The sequence below is a fragment of the Pongo abelii genome, chromosome 6 (assembly GCF_028885655.2).
Source record: "Pongo abelii isolate AG06213 chromosome 6, NHGRI_mPonAbe1-v2.0_pri, whole genome shotgun sequence".
In the NCBI taxonomy this organism is placed as follows: Eukaryota; Metazoa; Chordata; class Mammalia; order Primates; family Hominidae; genus Pongo; species Pongo abelii.
In genome coordinates, this window is record NC_071991.2 from 134,771,989 (window position 1) to 134,794,028 (window position 22,040).

The following is a 22,040-nucleotide window of genomic DNA, read 5'->3' on the forward strand; positions in this document are numbered from 1 at the left end:
CCACTATCAAAGCCTCCCATTTCAGAAGGCATTTGGCTCAAAATATTGAAATTTCAAAAGTTGGGTGAAAACTTGGATCACTATTTTCTTATTTCCATGGGTAGGACCTCCCTTGTGGTTGCCACGCTGGTGGCAGAAGCCAAGGAGTTTTCCATGATTGCCTTTCATGTACATTTACTTGGCTCCCAAATACCTTACAGGCAGAATTTTCTTCTGTGATTATATTAGATTATACTTAACTCTTAGAATATCGAATCACAGCACTTTTTTATATTGGATGGACAGTAAGACAGATTTCTAATAGAATTTTACTTGACAATGACTAAGAATACTGATCAAAATTTATAAGCTTCCAGAAGTATTTTTAATCAAATTACGCCTTTTAGTATGTTTTCTTTTCACTAGCTCTTAAATTCATACTTAGTTTAAAATTTTTTAAATGATAACTAACAGCCATTCCCCTAGATATTTTTAAAATTCTCAGTTATAAAGCAAAGTTTAACAAATCAAAAATCAAGATTTTCATGAGTTTTTAAAATAAAATCCTGCCATTCAACAAAGCCATTAAAAAATATCTTTTGAAAAATCACAGCATCTAATTTCAGCCCCCTCAAATCACATATTCCTAATCACAACACCCCTCAGAGTGGTCAGGTATCCTCTGTTTAAATGCTAACGGAGGATGAAAGTTTATAATTGTGATATCCACTCCACTATTACATATTATTTATACTTCATCTTCTTTATATTTAGTCAAAACCCACTGAAAACTCTGCTTATTTTTCCTAGTTCTATCCTGAGAGCTAGAATAAATGAGTCTTAGCTTTCATTTTAATAGTGTTTCTAAGTCTTGTTTTAAAATCTTAGTTTCAGATACATTTTTAGAAATCTACTAAGACTCCAGTAAAATGGAAATGCAAAATATTATTCTCTTCCTACTTATGTTTTCATTGAACTAAAACATTGCTGGCTAATGAGTGGCTGGTACAATAAAGCCTTGGTTGAATTTCCAGCCCATGCTGGACACCCTGGGGTTCTCCTGCAGTGCATTTATCACATTGGAATTTGTCTTTTCTTCTAGATGCCAGCTTCATGAAATCAAGAGTTTTCTCTATTACATTCATTGTTATATCCTTAGTATGATGCCTGCCTCAGAGTGAAAAATATTTTTCAAATAATGATTAAATACATGCATGTATGATTGATTCATGGACATATGATTACATGCATAACTGAATACATATGTAAATAGACTCTGGAGTCTATGCATTATGAAGATACCATTCAATTTTCATGTTTCTACTTTTAAAATCTATGCTACAAGAGCCTAAGAATTATTTTTTTCTGCTTTCTTTCTGGGACCTGGTCAGTAAATCTCAGTGTCCTGGGAGAGGAGGTTGTCCAAGGGCATGAGTCTTTTCTTGGTTCTTATTTTCACGTTTCTCATTAAGCTGTGAGGAGACAGTGTAAAACCAAAGACGGCCCTCAGGAGTGTAAAATCTATAACCTAGTCCTCCAGGTGCCGTCAAAGAGGCATGTGGCTTACATTGTTGAACGAGGAAGCAGCAGCCATGATTGTGTACCCTCATGGGACTAAGACAGATATTTGCTAAACCTGACAGATTTTCAGAATCATGCTTGCCATAATTCTATAAGATGATCAAGGTCAGTGGACATCCATGTGTCCTTTGAGTAAAAGGTATACTTGTCCCAGAGGGTAATTTCATTTTGATCTATTTCGAGCATAATATCTGGGGAAGACTTTTGCAGCTGTGTGACAAAATTATTGACAGCAGTAGGCAGAAAGTCCAGGGACAGGACTGTTGCTATGGCCCAAAAATTAGAGAGACAAGAGATGAAGGATGACTGGGACACAGAAAAGGGTAGGGTCCAAGTCGATCTGACAGACCTGGCAGAGAAGGGCCTGTAAGACTTCTAATCAGCTGAGTAAGAGATTCAGAGTGAAAGGAGTTGAGAGATTCAAAGGTGGTTCAATTAAGATGCAGGCAGAAGCCATTTTATATTAAATAAGTGTTAAAGATTAATCAGAAAGCTAATTTATTAGATGTTTTTCTACTTATTTTCCTAAAATGAATATAATTCATTTAAATAGAGCAATTAGTAGTTTTATTTGATGGTTATGATGAGCCATTTTAACAAAATCCCATTTTTAAATAGCATAATTGAATAAAATATCATGCTGTTCTCAGTGATTTCATTAGCTACTCCTTCTCGAAGGAAGACAAGCTGCTCAGACCCCATACTACACTGAAGTTACTACACCTTCCCGGCAGTAGCCTGCCCTAATTAAATATCATTAGGCAACCTACTGAGCGTTAGTGTTACAAACAGCCTTGTAAAGTGGTTTCAGCACCACAGAGGAAAGAACTCTCCTTTACTTGAAATACAAACATAGCATAGATAATAAGTCTTGGGGCTATGGTAGGTTTCATGCTTCGTGGAAGGCAACATAAACAATTACAGGAACTCTTGGTCATGAATTTTATGACACAGGTAATAGAAAATGGCAAGTGCAACTGTAGTAATGCCATGACAGATCTAAGCCTAGCAATGGTGGAAACAAAAAAATAAATGGAAATTCTCTGTTTAACCTGTTTTGCCTATTGGTGTTCACTACACATATACAAATGATCTGCATGCTTTTAAAATGTTTGCTCTTTTCTAAACCTATGCAATATACATGAATATAGTATACATACTTGTATGTGTATATAAATAAATGTCTATATATGTGTGTAAATGTATATGCGTATATACATACATACTTGTGTATGAACGGATGGAGTATTTCTGACATCACATACAAGCAACAGTGTTCATCAGTGTTAACAGTATTTATTTTTGGGAAGTGGGACACAACACCAGAACAAAGGGATGCCTTGACTGTGGATGTGATACTCATCTGTGGTATTAAAACATTTTATAAAAAGCATGTGCCATTTTTATAACTAAAAAAAAACCCTAAATATTATTAATAAAATTGACATGTAATAAAATAAAGATGCTGTGTCATTTTTTTTAAGCCATGAATATTATGGAATATCATGAGGGTTCTAGTAAATAAATAAATTTCAGAAATTCGTTAGGCAAAGGGACTCTCACAAGGTCCAAATGAAAATGAAGTGATGTTGAGTAGCTCCTAGCACAGGCAGATCTGCCAAAGCAGCCATTCTGAAAGGATAAGGAGCAACAGGTATGTACGGCTTTCCATCAGTCATTACTAATTTCCATCACTGTGCATTTGCCAGCTAAATTATGTTTCAAAACTTGCATTGGTTTTTGGTTATCACATCTACAGAGGAAACATAAACTCTGAAAGCAAAATTCCTAATCATGGTATTTATTCCATTCTTGGCTTACTAATCTCTCTTATTATGGATGAAGTCCTTGAATATGATAAAGCACAGTTTAACTGTGTTCTATTTTGTTAAATGCACAATATTAAAATACAAGCTTGCAAAAATGACTACCTTTCAGGTTATAGAATGTTGTCTTTTAATAACTCTTCGTTTTCCATTCCTCTATCAACCTCATCTAAAAATGGAATCTCAAGGCAGTCAGTGCCATGACACAAAGAAACAAACACAGAGGAGTCAGCCAAGCTAGCTGCCTCTTCAGTGCTGTCTCAGTAGGCTTTGTAGAAATGATATTTCTATAGGTACATATTTTTATGTCTGTTACAGTTATGTGGCTCTTCAGACCAGGACTAGATCACTTGCTTTCCTGATGGCCTAATATAGTAGGGATACAAGATACTTAAGCTGAGATGGAAACTCCTAGACCATAAGGCCTTAGCTCTTTCCAAAGCCCAGGACCAATTTTTAAAACATGCTACAGGAGGTGGTTTAATGTTGAAGCCATTAAACATGTGGTTATTCTGCTCACTTTATTTTGGAAATCCCAAGTCCTAGTCGTACTTGCTTTTTTCAAAGCGATATATCAAATATTGGTCTCCATGAATAACACAGGACTCTAATGCCTTTTTTTTTTTTTGGTTTGAAACAATTTCCAAATGCATCAGGAATCTTATAGTACCAACTCATCATTTTTCATAACACAGATTTATGTCTTCAATTGGAGCTATTTAGAAATTGGCCCATAGCCACCTTTACCCTAAATTTTCTCTGGGCTACTTGGAAGTATTTACAGGGAAATGTGAGATGGTAGTTGATGAAAACAGAGTTCTTCATCCCAACAGTAACAGCTAGATAACTGACGGCTTGGCCAAACATTTGGCTCAATCCAGGGCATGGAAGATGCCATTCAAAACCAGATTCCAGTTTGTGTTAAGGATTACATTTCTGTCATCACATTTCCTTGACAGTCCCACCAACTAAAAATCCCCCAGCAAAAGCCCAGTGATTAAATTCTCCGGGAGCATATCTTTCCAGCTTCTGGAAACAATCTGCTGCAGTGTCTCCTGTAATATCCAAAGGATAGTTCCATTTCTGAGGCTGATATATGGAAGTAGATTACTCACAATTCAATCCATCCTCCCACCAACAATTTGATTTTGAAATGACTATGGAGAGACTGTGGTAATAAAATCCCCATCCACTGAAAGGCTGTTCCTATTTAATATAGTACATCATAGCCGCACTTTCAAAATGATGATATGTTACTGAAATGTGACTCAGATAAGCAAAATGTCACCATTAGACTTTTAAATTAAATGCAGAGACACTATCATCCATGGTCATATGTAGAAACATTAGGGAAGCACTATGCTGTGTCTAAGGACAAAATGAAAATAAGCTCAGGAGACGTCAGATTTCGCCAAAAGCAAAATCCTTGGACACCCACTTTTATTTTTGACTTACTCCCAAGTCAAGTAGATATTTGGACAGAAAGACGGACATTTTCTTCTGATATTTTAGGTCTCACAGAGTCCCTAAGAGAGGTACCTGTAAGTACCATTCGATCCGTGGCAGGTTTAGATGTTACAATTCTAACTATCCAACAGACATTTCTGGCTAGATTCCCATGGTGGTTTGCACTAAGGACTTTCTGAAAAGGGAAAATAAAGTAGATAAAATAATATATTAGACTATCCCATACATAGAAAATGGGGTTATCAAGTACAACCTTTGGACCTCACAAATAATAGTTGAAGCATCCTTCTGAATGATCCGGGCATCCCATAAATCTGGCAGTGGAACTCATACAACAAGCCTTTGTTCTTGGGTCAAGGATTACTTGGAGTAATGAAAACCAAAAACCTAAAAGAAAGACCTAAAATGGGGCTCCTCTCACCACTGTATCCAACAGTCTATAGTTATTAGCCTCTGTGCAACATTCCAACGACTGTTTCCTACTTCAGTGACATATGTTGACATATGTTGCTACTTTTGCTTTTGCTGTTTTTTTTTTTTTTTTTTTTCAAGTCAATTAGGGTGCTTTCTATTATCATTCAACGAAGTTTGGAAGTAAACATTGTTAGAGTGCTCCATTTCCTGTAACCACAGTTCCCACACAGGATTATTTGCTCTGCAATTTAAACAGCACTTAAAATTGAGTGGTTCTGCAAACTAGCTGTGGGCCTCTGTTTAATCCTTTGCTCATCTTCTATTGCAGCAAAAGGCAAAGATGGCTACACATAGGCAGTACGGAGCTGTACAGACAGCCCAAGCTGAACCAGTCCTGCATGGCTATTGGCTACAGCCCAGCAGCCTGGGCTGACCCCTGGGTTACCTCTCTGAGGTACCTCCAAGCACAGACATCTCCCATGCCACCTCACCATTCCTCAGAGATATAGCACACAAGTTGACATTATCCACGTGGCACTTCCCAGCTCCTATATAATGAAACGGAGGGTTGGGGGGGTGGGAGGGACATGCAGAGAGAGTCACTAAATAGTCTTGATATATTTAGTCTTAGAAATGGAAGTGATTTTACAGTTATATTTCTGCAGGACATTCAGAGGGTTTTAGAAGGCCTTCAGACAATCTTGTGGTCTTCCAAGACTGAACGTAAAGAGAAGAGATAATATTCTTTTTTAAGTTGATGGGTAGTTACAGTAGAATTGTATGGTACAGGGAAAAAAATCAATGCATAGGGGGAGGATGGAGCAGTGCCATTTATACGAACATCCTTTGAATCTTTAAAATAAATTATACAGGTGAACACAGAAGTTCATGCTACTTGCTGGAAGCAATAAGGATCAAATTTTGTGGAACTCGTACTGTATTCCACAAATCGCCAGGTATCCTGCCTCCTTCTCAATGGGCTATCATGTTCTGTTGTACATCTTGGTAGCCCTTAAAAGCTAGTGGCATGGTCTCAGGTAGATTCTTGCAGGAGAGAGACAGATATATGAATTCCATCAGCTTCTTCCACGGGAGCTGCCCAATCACAGGGAGGGCAGATGTGATACGCTTGCTCACATTCTCTTTGCCCGAATACCAGGGTCAAACAGCAGTTTCCAGGTCCTCATGGCCAATGACCTTATAGTTCTGACGGCTTTCTAGGTAAGCAGCCAAGTCTGGGTCCCCAGCCTGCTGTGCTCTTTCTTGAGGTGTCTTACCCTATATGAAAATAGTTGGAAAAAAAAAAAAGAGAGAGAGAGAGAGAAAAACGCTAGTTGTGAAATACAAAAACAAAAAACAAAACAAAACAAAACAAAAAAATCACAGAAACAGAACTACCCAAAGATACCTGCTAGTAGGGATCCTTTCACTTTGGTGTTTTAGAGTTTAGAAGACACTTCCAAATCTATTGTCTTATATGAGCATTAAATTGAACATGTGTGATTGGTAAATGAAAGGGAAAGAGTTTATCACTTTTGACGGGTGAGGTTTATACTAGGGAAACAGAAGTTCACAGAGGTTAACAGTATACAGGAGGAAACAGTGGGGTAAAGTGAATTTTGAAACCCAGGGCCTTTCTGGAAGATGGGGAGGTAGAAATTACTGAATTTAAAAAATAGGGAGGCAGGCATTTAGATTTCTAGTTTAGGACTCTTTCTATTATTCTAAACTTGGGAAATCAACATACAGAAACTAAAAGGAAGGGATAGTCATAAAAAAAATTGAAAGGTTTTCTTTATTGGTTTCAGACTTCAGTTAAGTTCTCCCCAATTTATAGCTATTTCATCTCTCTAAAAACTAAGCTAGTTTCTCAATACAAAAGTGGTAGATATTGATTAAAGAAATCTTGGAAAGCTTGAAAAGCACAAAGAAGAAAAGGATTATCCCTAATCATTCCACCAAACTAAGATAACCACTACTAACCTCCCATTGATAACTGGATTTTGTCTTTTATATGCCTCTATACATATTTTTATAAAAACAAAATCACAATTCATTTACATACTGTTTTACAACGTTTCTTAGTAATATATCATAAATTTGTGTCATTAATTTTTTTACATCAACATTTTAAATGATCATATAATTTCTTTCAGACTACTATAATGCCTTTTGTACATTTGTATACACACATATACACATATATTTGTATATATATTGCTATTTTTTAAATAAGGCCATTGAATAAGAAGTCAGCAGTAAAGGGAGAAAGAGTGTCCATTCTTTTGAATGCCTGTAGATATTACTTGGCATCGCTCAAAATTTCTAATTTTTGTTCAATGATAAAGTTTTAACTATTTAAAAAGTTATGTTAAGTTCCAAAGGAAGGGTAGAGGCGTGATCATTGTACCAAATAAATAGCTCCATGTACAAATGCACACAAGTTTTATAAATATTATCAGAGACTTCTCAGTTTTCATCTCGGCTATCCCAGCAGATACTGGCGACCTCAATCCAACCTGCTCTACACAGCCTACTGGGGAGAGGACAAAAGGGAAGTAACAATGGCTCTAGAATCTTTCTAAAATTTTACTTATTTAGTTGGGATTTAGCCATTAACCACCAGTTTGAAGTTCCTATAATAATTTTTATTCAACTTGTTTGCAGCCTTAGTAGATAATTGTGTCTTTACTTCCATAATAATGAGGTTGGAATTTCCAGGTTCCAAATATTCAGAGAGGTTGCTGAGGTGGGCCTTTGAGTTGATTTCTAAGGAACTGATCTCTAATAGGAGAAATTCTCAGGATGCTGCTTCTCTCCAAAAAATTCCAGGAGAAGATTCAGTTGTAATTATCACATTCAACTTTAAACTAGCATCAAGTTACAGAATGGCAAAATTTAAAAACCCTTAAAAGTACTGAAGTATAGCTATATTATTTCATGTGGTAAGATCTCTAGAATATAACGTTGAGTGAAAAGTTATACGATATCATGTATTTATGACTTTATCTAGTTAAAAACGAGAGAGAAAAACAGGCATATCTACATGTGAAGGGGGATCATTAGAAGTTTAATGATATCTAGGTCTAGGTTGTGAGGTTTCCAGCAATTTTTTGCTTTTTGGAGCATATCTTCCTACATTACTAGTTTTCTATGTGAGGGGTTTATAATTATAAAAACAAGCTATTTCCATTTTTTTTAAAAAAGCAGACACATACACAACACAAAATAGGAAGAAGTTTCCATGAACATTGAGTCTTTTATCTGATTCAGAAACTTAGAAAGATAAAAAAGCAGACCTGCTCAAGAGCCAGGTCTCCTGATTCCTGTTTGGTTTGTCCCTCTTTTTCATGGCTTCTCTCTGTTTTTAAAGTGATCTGAGTTGAGTGTAGGACCAGCCTTTGTGTGGCAAAGAGGCAGTTGCGCTGCTGTGGTCTGAGTGGCCCTGGCAAGACCAACCCTACCCCACCCATAACCTGGCTCCATTAATCCTGACTATAAGTTGTGTTTCTCAATCAGGCTAAACATCAAAACATCTGAGTACAAATAACATCTGGGAAGAACATCACATTGAGAAATTATTACTCTTAATGGCAAAAACCGCAATTACTTTTACACCAACCTAATTATCTGCCATTTGAAATAGTGTACCCAATTAGCTAGCCAGACAGGTAACAGACCACTAGAAACCAGGACACAGCTCAAGTGTGTTTGATATACCTAGGCAGCCAGGGACTTCAGAAAGCAAGGGTGCTCGTGGGTTGTCAGGGAAGTGGAGACTTCTATGTAATACAACTGGCTCAGAAAGGAAAGAAGCCCACTTGGAAGGCAAAGTTATTTCATAAAGTGGACTGCAGTTTGAGGAGGCCCCAGGGAAAAAATTGCACATAGGCAGATTTTTATCACTTAAATAAATCTAATGGAGCTTAAACCATTAATTAGGCTTCTAAGTTATCTACGTGTCATGGTTACAACCATTGGCCCAAAACCTGAGCTACTTGGTACCTGCTTAATGAATGCCTCAACTATATATTAAGATTCTTCTATGTAAGTGTCTATAGTTAAGTGGTTCATTCTTTCCTGGAGTCTACCGAGAGTGTTCTAAAACTCTCAGAGCTTATCAGAATCCTCTATGGCAAGCTTGTCCAACCCACAGCCCACAAGCCATATGCGACCCAGGATGGCTGCGAATGAGGCTCAATACAAATTCATAAATTTTCTTAAAAGATCGTAAGATTTGTGTGTGTGTGTGATTTTTATTTTTTCAGTTCATCAGCTATTGTTAGTGTTAGTGTATTTCATGTGTGGCACAAGACAATTCTTCTTCCAATGTGGCCCAGGGAAGCCAAAAGATTGGACACCCCTGCTCTATGATGTTGATCTTCTATGTAAACTAACTCCTCTTTCTCTCTCTTCTTTCTTATAGGCTGAGCCCTGGGTCAACTCTACTAAGCTACAACTCCTCCTTCCCTCTATCTTTCAACCCTTTCTCTTGGGTGCTCTCTGTAATCTTAACTCGTGGTGCAGCTTGTTCTCAGTTCTCCTAAACAGAGTTTCCCCTAAGGCCTCACCTCCGCCAGCTGATGCTATCCAGGTTGGCGCACATGTCACACTACAATATCTGGCCTCACTGCCCTCTTATTAAGATAGTTCTAAGAAAGTGGACACTTTAAGTTCAGATTTACATAACTTTTGCTGTGGAGAAACCAACCACATTTCAAGCCAAGTGCCACAGGTATCACTGTACCTCAACAAAACAGATTCCATAAACAAACCAATTTTGTTATGTGGCTGGGGTGTTCTGGCACCAAATGAGAACCACCAACCTGCTGATACAGCACTGGGCTGGACGTCAAAAGAGCTCAATTTAATTTAAGGCTCAGCTACTTGTCCAAGGGTATGTGTAACTTTCTCTACGCTTTTAGCTCCTGTACCTATAAATGACAGTAATTCCCATGCTATCTAGTATCTGAGGTTAACTTTTAGAGAATAATATTAGAAAACAAATGGAAAGAATTTTTTAAAAATGAAGAACTACATAAACACACCAGATTTAAGACTGTAACCATCTCAAAGCCAGATCCTGCCATCCTGGGAGCTGGGAAAGAATCCCTTTGGCACCCATATAAGGGGCCATATAAATCATAGAATTTAAACCACGTTGGAGTAAGTACTGAAGGAAAACCCCAAAGGGGCTTCTCAGTAGTCAGGCCAAAGTCTTTGAAAATGGTCCTGACCCCTCTCCTTGGGCTTCAGACCTCAACTCCCATGACTTGGCTGCTAGCGTTCAGCAGGACAACCCCAAAGTCCCAAGGTCAACGTGTTCAGAGGTTTATAAAGCCCCATAGGCAAGCACACGCCCTCCCTTTGTGCTTATACATTTAAATCACAGTTTCTCTAAACGAAGCACTCTATTTTTTCCTCCTTTTTCCAAAGCCCCAGGCACTTCCATAAGCACAGAAAGGATGTCCGTGCTATGGTCACAAGCAAAGGCAACAGCGCCTGCGATCTCACCCAGCGGGAGGATGTTTGCACTCACTCATCGAGTTACCTTGGAGTCCGTCTTTCTCAGAGATGCTCCTGCATCCACCAGAAGCTGGCACACAGCCCGGTTCCGCTGGCAGGCAGCCTTGTGCAGTGCAGTCTCACCCCTAAATCAAAGATGAAATGGGAAACCACCCATAAAGGGGTTGGAGGCAGCAGGGAATGGGGTGAGGGGAGCTGATGTCGGGTGCTCCTCAGCCTCCTTCCCTGTAGGCTGCTGAGACCTTGGCTATAGGGTACATTCTGGGGAGGTAGGGAAGGGGATTTCTAAAAATTCCTTGAGCTAGTCATCACCTGATCATAATATCTGACTCTAGCCCCCTTTCCAAATCGTGTTGATTAGGTTTAGTAATTTTTTTAAAAAACTACTATTTGATTTAGGTGACAGTCAATGCAGTATTAAACAGACTAATTGTCTAGATGTATCTGAATACTGAAGCCATTCTCTCTGTGCATACATTTGAGCAGAGTGAGAAAGGCACTGGGTGAAAGAACAGAGAGCAGTGTGGAGCGCCTCTGGCCCTTCAGGCACAGCATGCAGCCCTTGGTTGATGGCCACTCGGCCTGCAGTGGAGTATCTCCTGAGAACCCAAGTTCAAAGAGCCAGGCCAACACCCACTCTGCTCTATCCACTTTAGATTCTGTGTGAGTGGCAGGTGGAAGGAGGGGGCAGCCACAGAGGATATCTGAGAGGCACAGTGAGACTCTGGGAGAGTTTGAGAGCCAGGGCTCTCCCCAGGAGGCAGCAGGCTTGAGGCCAGCCACTCAGTGTGGGAAGGGGCAAGGGAAACTGGCCATTTCCCCATCACTGACAGGCTCTATAGGAAGGAGGGTATTCCTATCCTGAGCCCAAAGGCACCAAGATGCTTAATGCCAACGTGTTTCAGGAAAAATCAATAGCAGCCTTTAGAGAAGGCAAAATGGGGTAAGTGATGGCACCACTTATAATCTTGCCAAAAGGATGTGCTGGCATGCGGACCAGCTCCATGGAGGGATAGACAGCTTCTTCCACAGCTCTACTGCTTCTCTTTGTCCTCCATTCTATTCATTTCTACTTCTCCTCCTCCCCACATGCTTAGCTACTCACCACCTCATTCCTCTCCACACCAACTCATCTTTATACTTTTTCAAATACGGCTTTCAGGATTAGTTGTACAGCCTATCTTTGTTCCTGTTTGGGGAGCAGCAGCTATTTCGCTACTTTAGAAATAAGGTTGAAAACAAACATTATCATCAGTTTAGGCACCATCCCAGAGCTGATGACTTTTTCAATCAGGATCCCTTCTGTGAACCACAGAAGACAGAAAACAGAGTGACTATGTTCTTAGTTCTTCGGTGGTGGTTCATAACTTGTCCTGTTCTAGACTAATAGAGAGAAGTTATGTCATTACATGTGAATAATGCCTTAGGGCAGTAGGGCCCCATTTTCTCAGAAACTCCAGTTGAGAAAGAATAAATGTGATGGGTATATGAAAAGGTAAGTGTAATTATTTAGACTTCTCAGCATTCCAAGATGGACCAGTGCAGAAGTACATTGCTTGAAGCAAGCTCTAAATGATGATTAGCACTGACTATGGAGGCAAGCATTATGACAACTGTCATCAATTTCTATTGTGTAATTTTTTATTTAGGCTATTAGCCCTGCACATTTATGAACAAAGTTGAAAGTGGACTTTGAATTAAGTTAAAATTACCTATGATATGCTCGATAGATTACATTCTTCTCCCAGATATGTTCTAAAGAAAATAACCTAGACTATGTAATAAAAGGCACACTCACGTTTCACTGTCTGCCATATCCAATAACTCGGAAGGTCCTAAATAAGAAGAAAGCAAGATGACCATCAAAAATAAGCTCAAAAACTAAACATTAACAGAAAATCTATAGTCACAGAATTAAAATGCCTTGGAAAGCTAAATTTGGCGATAGGAATAGTAAGACAAAAAGAAAAATAAAAGGATCCCTCTACCTCCTCATCACCAAACTCCCAATCTCCATGAACCAATATATACAGAATGGTAGATACAAAAGAATGGTATGACCTCTGCTGTCAAGCAGCTTTCAGTCAAGTTTATGAAATAAAACTGGAATAGAATAACTGAAAAATAATTAAGTGGCTAATTAGGGAGAAAGGGGCAGATCAGGTGGGCTTTAGGAATCAGGGCAATTTCTCATTCTCAAACGAGTTGCTTGGGATGGCGTCTTATGAAGCATAATATTAAGGCTGTAAGATACTATACATATCATCTAGGGTACAATTCCACTTTTTATAAAATTTCCCTTCTCATATCAGAAAGAAATACTATGCATATACATCAAATGACTATAGATGCATCCGTAGGAATGGAAATATTCTGTGAATTTTCCCTTTCACAATGTTTTGTGTATTCATGAATTAATCCATTCAGTCTACAAACACTGCTTGGAATGTCTACCTTTCTAGCTCTGTACCACTGCTTCTCTCCCTGCCATCTCTTGCTCTCTTCAGCCTATGGGTATCCGCTGAGACTTTTTTTTCCCCATAAAGCCCTTCATGATCCCACTTCAAACAGCTTATTAAACACCTGCCTATACAATCCCTCACTTTATGTACTGACCCTATTTCCTATAGTTGAATGGGTAATGGGATTTATCATCCAACTTGGGACCACCCCAGGCAAGCGGGGATATATGATCATGATACTGATCATGACACTTAACAAACTGTTTTAAAATAACCTACTGATTTATCTCTCCCTATAACTAGACTCCAGAAAACCCCTTAAAGTTTTGGCCCATGCTTTGCCTAGCATTGTGTCATTCCTTGGTGTCTAGTGTAGAGCCTGGAGATATAAGTAGATGCTTAAACATTTGATTGAATGGATGAATAAATATGCTTGTAAGTGCCAAACACAGTTCAAGGTATTGAGTATTTTAGTCTTTAGAAAGACAATCCTGGGGATTTGCTCTCTTTATTGGTGGATATCATTATTATTAAAAATTAACTTATTGTGCATAGTAAGAAGGGGTGGAAGAGGTTATCACTCTTACCATGAAAGTCATTGGCCAAGGACAACATAAGAGAGATGTTATGGGATTTCATAATTCTCCTGGTCATCCAAATCATCTTGACCTCTTCCCTTTCACACCTGCTATTCACTGGGACCAGGTGAATCTTCTCTTGCAAAGTCTCTCCTATTTGTCTTTTCTGTTTGTCCTATTTGACAAATAGACTTCCTAACCAGTATCTGCCTGGAACATTATTAGCATGCAGAAGTAGTTACCAAGAAAGATAAGAAGGTCTTGTATCATCTAGATTTCTAGGTTTCCAATACATCATATCTACTGCTTACTTCCAAGTATTTAAACACTGGAGCTCACAGTCTTTCATCTGGAACTACATTTCCTCAATTTGTTCCCAGGGTTCCATTTTTTTTTTTCACAAAAGCTAAAGTGGTAACTGCACACTCAACCACGTATTTCTCAGGCTTTACCAGCTCTCCCTATCCAGAACAGCCATCTATCTCAATCTGACATGTTCTTCAAAGGCTAGTCTGTGACAAGGTCCTCTCAAAAGATGACCTTTGACAGAAGGAATGTATTCCTTCTCTCAGCTCCCAAAGCACTTATTTGTTTCTACCCTCATACTATGTATTTGCTTTTTGAATGCATGCCTTCCATAAATAAATTATTCTATATTTGTTGAATATAAGAACACCTCAGTTATTTTTTGTATCCTTCTAGCACCTACCCTATATTAAGGAAACAACAAAGATTTAACTCATAACTCTTTGTTCCTTGGTCCTGTGATTCTACAAAAACATGAATAATCATCCTCCCACACACATACCAAAAGTGCAGAGCAGCACAGGACAGTGACCACGGGTGAAGTTTCTGGAGCTGTCCCTTCTTGGTTAAAAATCCCAGCTCTACTATAGACTAGGTCTTGTCCAAGTCTAATTAATCTCTCAGCCCCTCGTTTATCACACATGTAAAGTCAAATTAATAATAATATTTATCTCACAGTGTTGTTGTGAGAATTCAAGAGGGCTGGGCATGGTGGCTCACGCCTGTTATCCCAGCACTTTGGGAGGCCAAGGCAGGCAGATCATTTGAGGTCAGGAGTTCGAGACCAGCCTGAGCAACATGATGGAACCCCATCTCTACTAAAAATACAATAATTAGCCCGGCGTGGTGGTGCGTTCCTGTAATCCCAGCTCCTCAGGAGGCTGAGGCAGGAAAATCGCTTGAATCCAGGAGGCAGAGATTGCAGTGAGCTGAGATCATGCCACTGTACTCCAGCCTAGGTGACAGAGCAAGACTTCATCTCAAAAAAAAAAAAAAAAAAAAAAGAAAGAAAGAAAAGAGTCAATACACATATACACATAGTGTGCTTAAAACAGTGCCTGGCACACCACAGGTACTGCTTCAACTTTAGATAGCATGAAGCGTCCTATTCTCTGTCCTGATACTGCAGGTCACACTACATCAAGATATGGGATCATCAGTGAAGGAATGTGGTATGAAAGGGTCGCTTTACTCCCGCTTACATGTGAAGCCACTTGTTGACTCAAATTCTATGTCCTGAGAACCAAGCACCTGAGGCCTATTTAGCTGTCAACAGGGCACTCTTCACAACATCAGCAAGGGGCTTAAGTACCCAGTGGTCCTCTTAAAGAGTGCCTGTCACCTTCGGCGAACATTCTAAGCCACTCCTTTTGAAAGAAAGTCCATGAACATGAGCAGCCTAGACTCATTAGTAGCTCTGTTCCCATTGGTACTGCTAATTGCACAACTATTTAGGCAACAGAGGCCTTGTTTACTTTTCTCCTTCATTCAGCACTGTCATTCAGTGCTCTCAGAGCCGTGCCACGGTGAGTCCACAGTCATCCAGGGTCTAAGCCTCTATGCGAGTGAGGGGATCCTCAAGCCTTTTAATTGGGCCAGCATAGCAATAATTTGACAATATGAAGGTGGGGACAAGGAAAAAAGCTGTTCTTCACAATTTCTGACCAGAATCACTGCAAATGCAGCCAACCCAGAATTATTCCAGAGCTGATTATCCAGTCTGTGAGTCAGGCATGCCCGCGGCTACCCATCACTCTCCCTCCCTCCGCGCCCTTTCATCCTCTGCAGCTGACAGAGGTGAGAGGCAGAGGCACTAATAACGAGGCAAGAAACTTTTGCTCATAATTAATATCTAAAAAAAAATGCCCATTAAAAGGTTTGGGGAATGGCTCTGAAATAATCAATTTAATTAACTTCAACTTTCCTTATTCTCCCATCAACATAGATAATCACAAAATAGCAGAACATTCTGAACACTGGCCAAGAAGAGGCAAAAGTAGCAGCCAGCTGACTACAGATGGGAATGGGCAGCTATTTTTAACAGGACAGGTACATTTTGTAATCATTTTTGGCCTGTTTTAAGATAACTGTTTGCATAATGCTAGCAAGGAAGGAGTTACAGAGAGTGGATGCCAGGAGAAGCCTAAGAGAAGGCTGTTCTTCTTATTTGAACCTGCACTGCCCAATGGGGAGCTATGCTTTAGCTGTACAATGTGGAGTTTAACTGTACCCTGTGACTTTTAGTGCAGAAACAATAACACCTGTGATTTTTGAAAAGTTAATTTGAGTCTCACTAACAAAGGAAAGGAGACAAAAGGAGAAAAACAAGAGAGAAAAAAAATAAAGACTAGTCAGGCACGGTGGTTCACGTCTGTAATCCCAGCACTTTGGGACAGCCAGGTGGGAGGACTGTTTGAGCCCAGGAATTCAAGACCAGCCTGGGTAACATAGCGAGACCCCAACTCTAAAAAAAAAAAAAAAAAATTAGCTGGGCGTGGTGGTACATGCCTGTAGTCCCAGCTACTTGGGAGGCTAAGGAGGGAAGATTGCTTGACCCCAGGAGATCAAAGTTACAGTGAGCCATGATTGCACTCCAGCCTGGGTGACAGAGTGAGATTCTGTCTCAAAAAAATAAAAATAAAGACAACTGAATTCCTTCAACGCATATGAATGGGTAACATTTGAGTTTGGGGCTTGTTTTATATACACATACGTTCTGATTGCGGACACTATGCCATCTCCCCTAAGGAATTTCAAGGGAGATCATCAAATTGTCAGCAGAGAGTTCACTGTTGTTTCCTCAATAGAAAAGGAAATCTCAGGTCTCTGTCTCTTCCAGGGTTTACTGAAATGTCCATCCTTCATCCTTTGGCTGACCTGAACCAGAAAAAATACTGTAAAATCCCTATTGAGGAGATATGGGTGCAGATTTCTCCATGAAAATTTCAGATGAAAACGGCCTCTGCTCTTCCAGAACCCTAGATCAGTTGTCATTTGAACTCTGCTTATGACATTCACATGGTGCTACCCTGCATTGTGGTTATTTATCCGTGTTTCATTTCCCTTGCTGGTATTAGGAATATGGAGGACACAGACCATCTCTCACGTATGGATGAGTTTTGGCAAGTAACCTAACTTCACCATACTTCAGTTTTCAACACCTGTCAAATGGAGATGAGAGCTTACTGAATAGGGTTATAAAAATTAAATATGATAATGCATTTAGAACATTTAGAACAAAGAGGTTAGCAGTGATTGTTACAGAAACTTTTTTTTCCTCAAAAGTGCCTGGGACGGAATTAAAATGTTTTAATGAATGAATGAATAAAAGACATTTTAAAACCATTTTGGATCCCAGCCAACATCACTTTAAGAGAAAGATTCACAATTGAAACATGGATTCAAAAGACTGTGCTATATGGGAAATGGTCTGAAACTTAAGGGAAAGAAAATTCTGTTAAGTGGACATACACATCAGTATTCAGGAGACGCCCAGGGAATGCGAAAGGAAGCAAAACTTCACAAATCTTTCAAAATGAGAAAGTGAACATCGTGTTGAGTAGCCAGGCCTTCCAAATTACAATGTTGCTGCCCAGTACTCATTCCATAGGCTCTTCTGTTGGATACCCCAGCTCCCGCTGATGTGACTTTGTCATCAATATTATATTTGTATTATATATGACGTGCCTTTTGTCACATGCATCCTTTAATTTGCTTCCCACACCAATGCCTCCAAATCCCCTTTGCTATTCCTTCCACTTCCCGTGGCCTCTCTCTGAGCCCTCATTTCCCATTAGTCTCCCTGACGCTGCCAGCAGACCATTCCAAATCCTCCCCTGCCACAGGACAAAAGCTGCACAGATGTGGGGAGAGCTGGCACTGGGAATGCTAACAGTACTGTCATCCTGTCCCAGCAGGATGGTGGTCGGTTCTCTCTGGGACCAGAGGCAGAAAAAGGGGGGTTAAAAAAAGAGAAAAGAAAGACTGAAGACAGAAAAAGAGGGAAGACAAAATAACCCATTGAAATCAAAAAGGAAATGCATGAGTGAGATTTCTATCAGGAAAACCAGTAGGAGGCAATGGGGTAGGCGTGGGGAGAATAAAAACAAAAGAGCAGAGTGTGCAGGGTGGCGAAGGAAAGAAACAACACAAAAGTCCCTTGGAGGGGCAAACGAGGGGGGAAGGAGCGGGCAGAAAATATGGTTGAAAGGAGCTGAAAAGCGGGAAGCACTGAGAGGAATCTCAGCTGGAATCCCTGCATCCTTAGTCTCTCTCCCAGTCTCTGTGGAATTGTTAACTCTTCCTCCCCGAGTCTCTTTTCAACTCTCTAAATGTCCAAATTCCAATTTTTCATAAAGGAAAGCAGCATGCTATATAGATGAGAGAAGACATCCAAAGGAAGAAGATGCAAGCTGAAAAAAATTCAAGCCTCCCATGGCGCTTTCAGACATACCGCACATCTCATGTGGCACAGCCCCCAGCCTGCTTTAAAAGAGCCCACAGAAGAGAAATCAGTTGCTGCTTGTTGTGTCTGGGAGAATAACTAATCTCAGGACTCTTGTTCAGGTGTCCTCTTGATGGTGGCGGCCCACACTCCTGACCAGAGCCAATGAAGCAGAGGGCAGAGCAGAGGGGAGAGGGGCTCAGGAGTAAGGCTGCAGGAAGCAAACGAAGTGTCAACTCAAGAGCCACAAACAATACCAGCTGTGCACCTGGAAAAGAGCCTGTGAATCCTTCAGAACTGCTATTACTAATGGCATCATTACAGTCAAGTGTTTGAACAATTTTTCAGATTTACGTCATATGAAACCATGCAACAGACATAAACCAAATTGTAAAAAATAAGTAAATAAACAACAAAGTCTTTAAGAGATTTGCAATATTCAATAACCAGGAGGAATGGTCTTTCTTCATCTCTGGCATAATGTAAAATTTTTATTTGTTATTGTTTTTGTCATTTACATGAATTCAAACTGATCAGACTTACCTACTGCAAATCTGATGCTAATTTAAAAATACAATGCCATAGTCTGGTATACAACCCTAAATCCCAGACTTACTGAGGCCTCTTGGAAAGGCTGATTTCTTTGTCAGGTCAGGGCATTCCAGAGTTATCATCATTACTAAGTTAGGAGAGACTATTTCAATCAACAGAGATCATCTTAAGAAGGTGATTACAGTATTGAAAAAGGGTAATGTTTTCTGTGTACTTGTCCCTGACTTCAAGAGCACTATAATTTAAAGGAGTTTCTATCATCTAAAAGAAAGGAATGGTTTTGCTATGATAGTTTTCAATAAAATGCAAAGGTTAATATAAACTGAATCAGCAACTAAAGATATTAAAAAACAAACAAAACGACAGTTGAGCTGAATGAAGTGTTTAGCTCTTGTGGAATGAGGTGAATTAGGCTATATCAAATGATTGTACATCCATATTTCTGAATAAATAAAGATAATATAGACATCAAGAATGAAACTGACAATGTCTATCAAGGTTGATAAAAACTAACTTTAATAAGAATCAATTGCATTTGAGTCTCCATATTCAGCTATAGTAGTAAAGTGATAAAAATTGCCATCCATCAAAAATGCAAAAATGCAGTGATCCTTGGACTGAACATTATAATAACGTTTTATTTGCAAACAAAAGAGATGGATTGTGCTCTCCCATCTCCAGTCTTTCTTCCTGTGCTACTAGAGATCCTGGTGAGGCAGGAAGGGTATAGGATGCCTTCTGAGACCTCAGGAATTGTTTGCCTAGAAGTGAAGTTAGGATGATTACTGTGAATATTGTGTTTCTTCTCGTGAGCATAAATATTACGCTGATTAATTTATAACATCTAACCAAAGCATTGGAAAAATAAGCACTCCCACCCCCCTAAAAAAGATTGAATTCCTTTGTGTCCTTCCATTTGGGTGGAGTGGTATTGTGTGACTCAGTCTTTGCAAGAGTCACTGCGGGTTGATGAGAAACTGATTTGTATTGGAATGTTAGGTTTTGATCAAAGCCCTCAGAGACTAATGTGCCAGACGAATTGATGCCAGGCAAAGTAGGTGTGTACTGATCTACATTTGGGGTTAGAAACTCCAAGGCCTGTGAGCATGGATGAACGGTGCTTTTAAAGGCCCTATCTTTGGAGGCAGGGGAAAGAGAGGAAGTAGAGGAAGTGAAAAGCTACCGTGTTAGGGTGATATCATCCCAGGACTCATCATTCATGTCCCTGGGGCAGCTCAGATGAGGAGTTCTGCTGTTTTCATTTTTAGTGTAATCATATTTCAAATATTGCATGGGCTATACTTCTGTTAAAACCTTCATTATTGTTATCATTTATTTTTCTTCAAGAGACAGGGTCTGGCTCGCTGCCCAGGCTGGAGTGCAGTAGTGCAATTCTAGCTCACTCAGCTTCCACCTCCTGGGCTCAAGCAATCCTTCTGCCTCAGCCTCAAGTAGCTGGGACTATGGGCCCACCATGCCCAGCCACATTGTATTTTTATTTGTGAAACTTGGGTTCTTAGGCCCCAGAACCAAAGTCAAATAGAAAAACAAAGCTCTAAGGGATTCCAGGTGAGTCAGAAGTTCAGGACATTGCTCACTCTAAACTGCAGAGACCAGGACATAAGAGAGTATGGTAGATTAAATATCTCCATGAATTATTCACAGCTCGTGCTGGAATCTGTTTCCCATCCTTTTAAGGCTGGGCTGCCCCTGTGACTTGTTTTCATCAATAGAATGCAGTAGAGATCATCCAGAACTTCCCAGCTTAGCTTCAGGACATCTGGCAGCTTCCACTCTCACCCCTGGGAACCCCAGCACTACCATGCTGTGAAGGATCTTGGGAAAAAAAAGACCAGGTGTTGAGAAAGGCTTAAGTGTCCTGGCCTTCCACAGCCCTCCCAGCTGAAAGCCCCAAACATGTGAGAGTCCATCTTCAATAAAGCCTCATCAAAAAAAGAGCTGACTGCAGCCTCCTAAATGAGACCAAGTGAGACAGTGGATACAGAGAGGATCCTAGGACTAGGGGAGGAAATACTGCTTCTCCAGGAAAGGTGAAAAGATGGGTGGGGGGGTGTGGAGAGAGAGATTCCCGGATTGTGTTGTCACTCAAATAGATGGCCAGTGTCTCACCTAACTCCAGAGAGAGGGTAGGTGGGCACCAAATGGCTTAAAGTATCCAAGCAAGCATTCAATCTCTTGGGTAAAGGGTAAACTAAAAAGAGTAGATTGGAAGTAATCAAGAAGACAGCAAATAGGAGAACTTTAAACCTGAGCTAAAGAAAAATAAAGTGACAGTATACATCTAACCCTCACCTGAGCTTTGAGCAGTAGAAATCCTGAAATATTAGTGTGGCTTCACTCCTGCCCAGAAAGGAACGCTTTTAACTACAAGAGACTGAATAGCCAGGGAAATAGGAGATGGAATGATACAAGCCCCAGACTTAGCACCAAAAATACATCCTACCTACCTAGGCTTTCCAGGGCAGACAGGTTTGGGATTATCCAACCCAGCCTACAAGGAGTAAAGAAATCCTGTCATCACAGCCCTCCTGTTTTCATGGTCTTTCCTTTTTCTAACCCACCCTTTCTACTGTATTTCAGACCAAGGGTTCAAGCAGAATCTTCACAGTGAGAAGGTGCTGAAGACAAAGCAAGGGGTGTCTAACGTGATTGACAGTTTAGTACCTACCTTGCAAGGACCTTGTCAAATGATGGGATGCGTTTACTATAAACAATCGGCAAGTATGTGCTTGATAAATGGTAGCTATGTTATCTATCTGTGGCTTTACCATAGGACTTAAAACAGCTCCATATATCTGTTTTAAATTTAATTATACACATGATCTTATTTTTTTCTTTAGCCTGCAATTGCTTGAAAACAGTGACTGTATTTTATTTTTGTCTC

The 22,040-nt window shown here is 39.8% G+C and overlaps 1 protein-coding gene across 1 annotated transcript in view; it reads right to left on the minus strand.

Moving 5' to 3' along the window:
• Window positions 1–2,836: 2,836 nt before the first annotated feature.
• DGKI (diacylglycerol kinase iota) overlaps window positions 2,837–22,040 on the minus strand; it is a 456,754-nt gene continuing 437,550 nt past the window's right edge. The window contains 3 exon segments of the mRNA XM_063725794.1: window positions 2,837–6,545; window positions 10,819–10,918; window positions 12,592–12,628. Coding sequence (XP_063581864.1) covers window positions 6,429–6,545; window positions 10,819–10,918; window positions 12,592–12,628 — 254 coding nt within the window. The 3' untranslated portion in view covers window positions 2,837–6,428.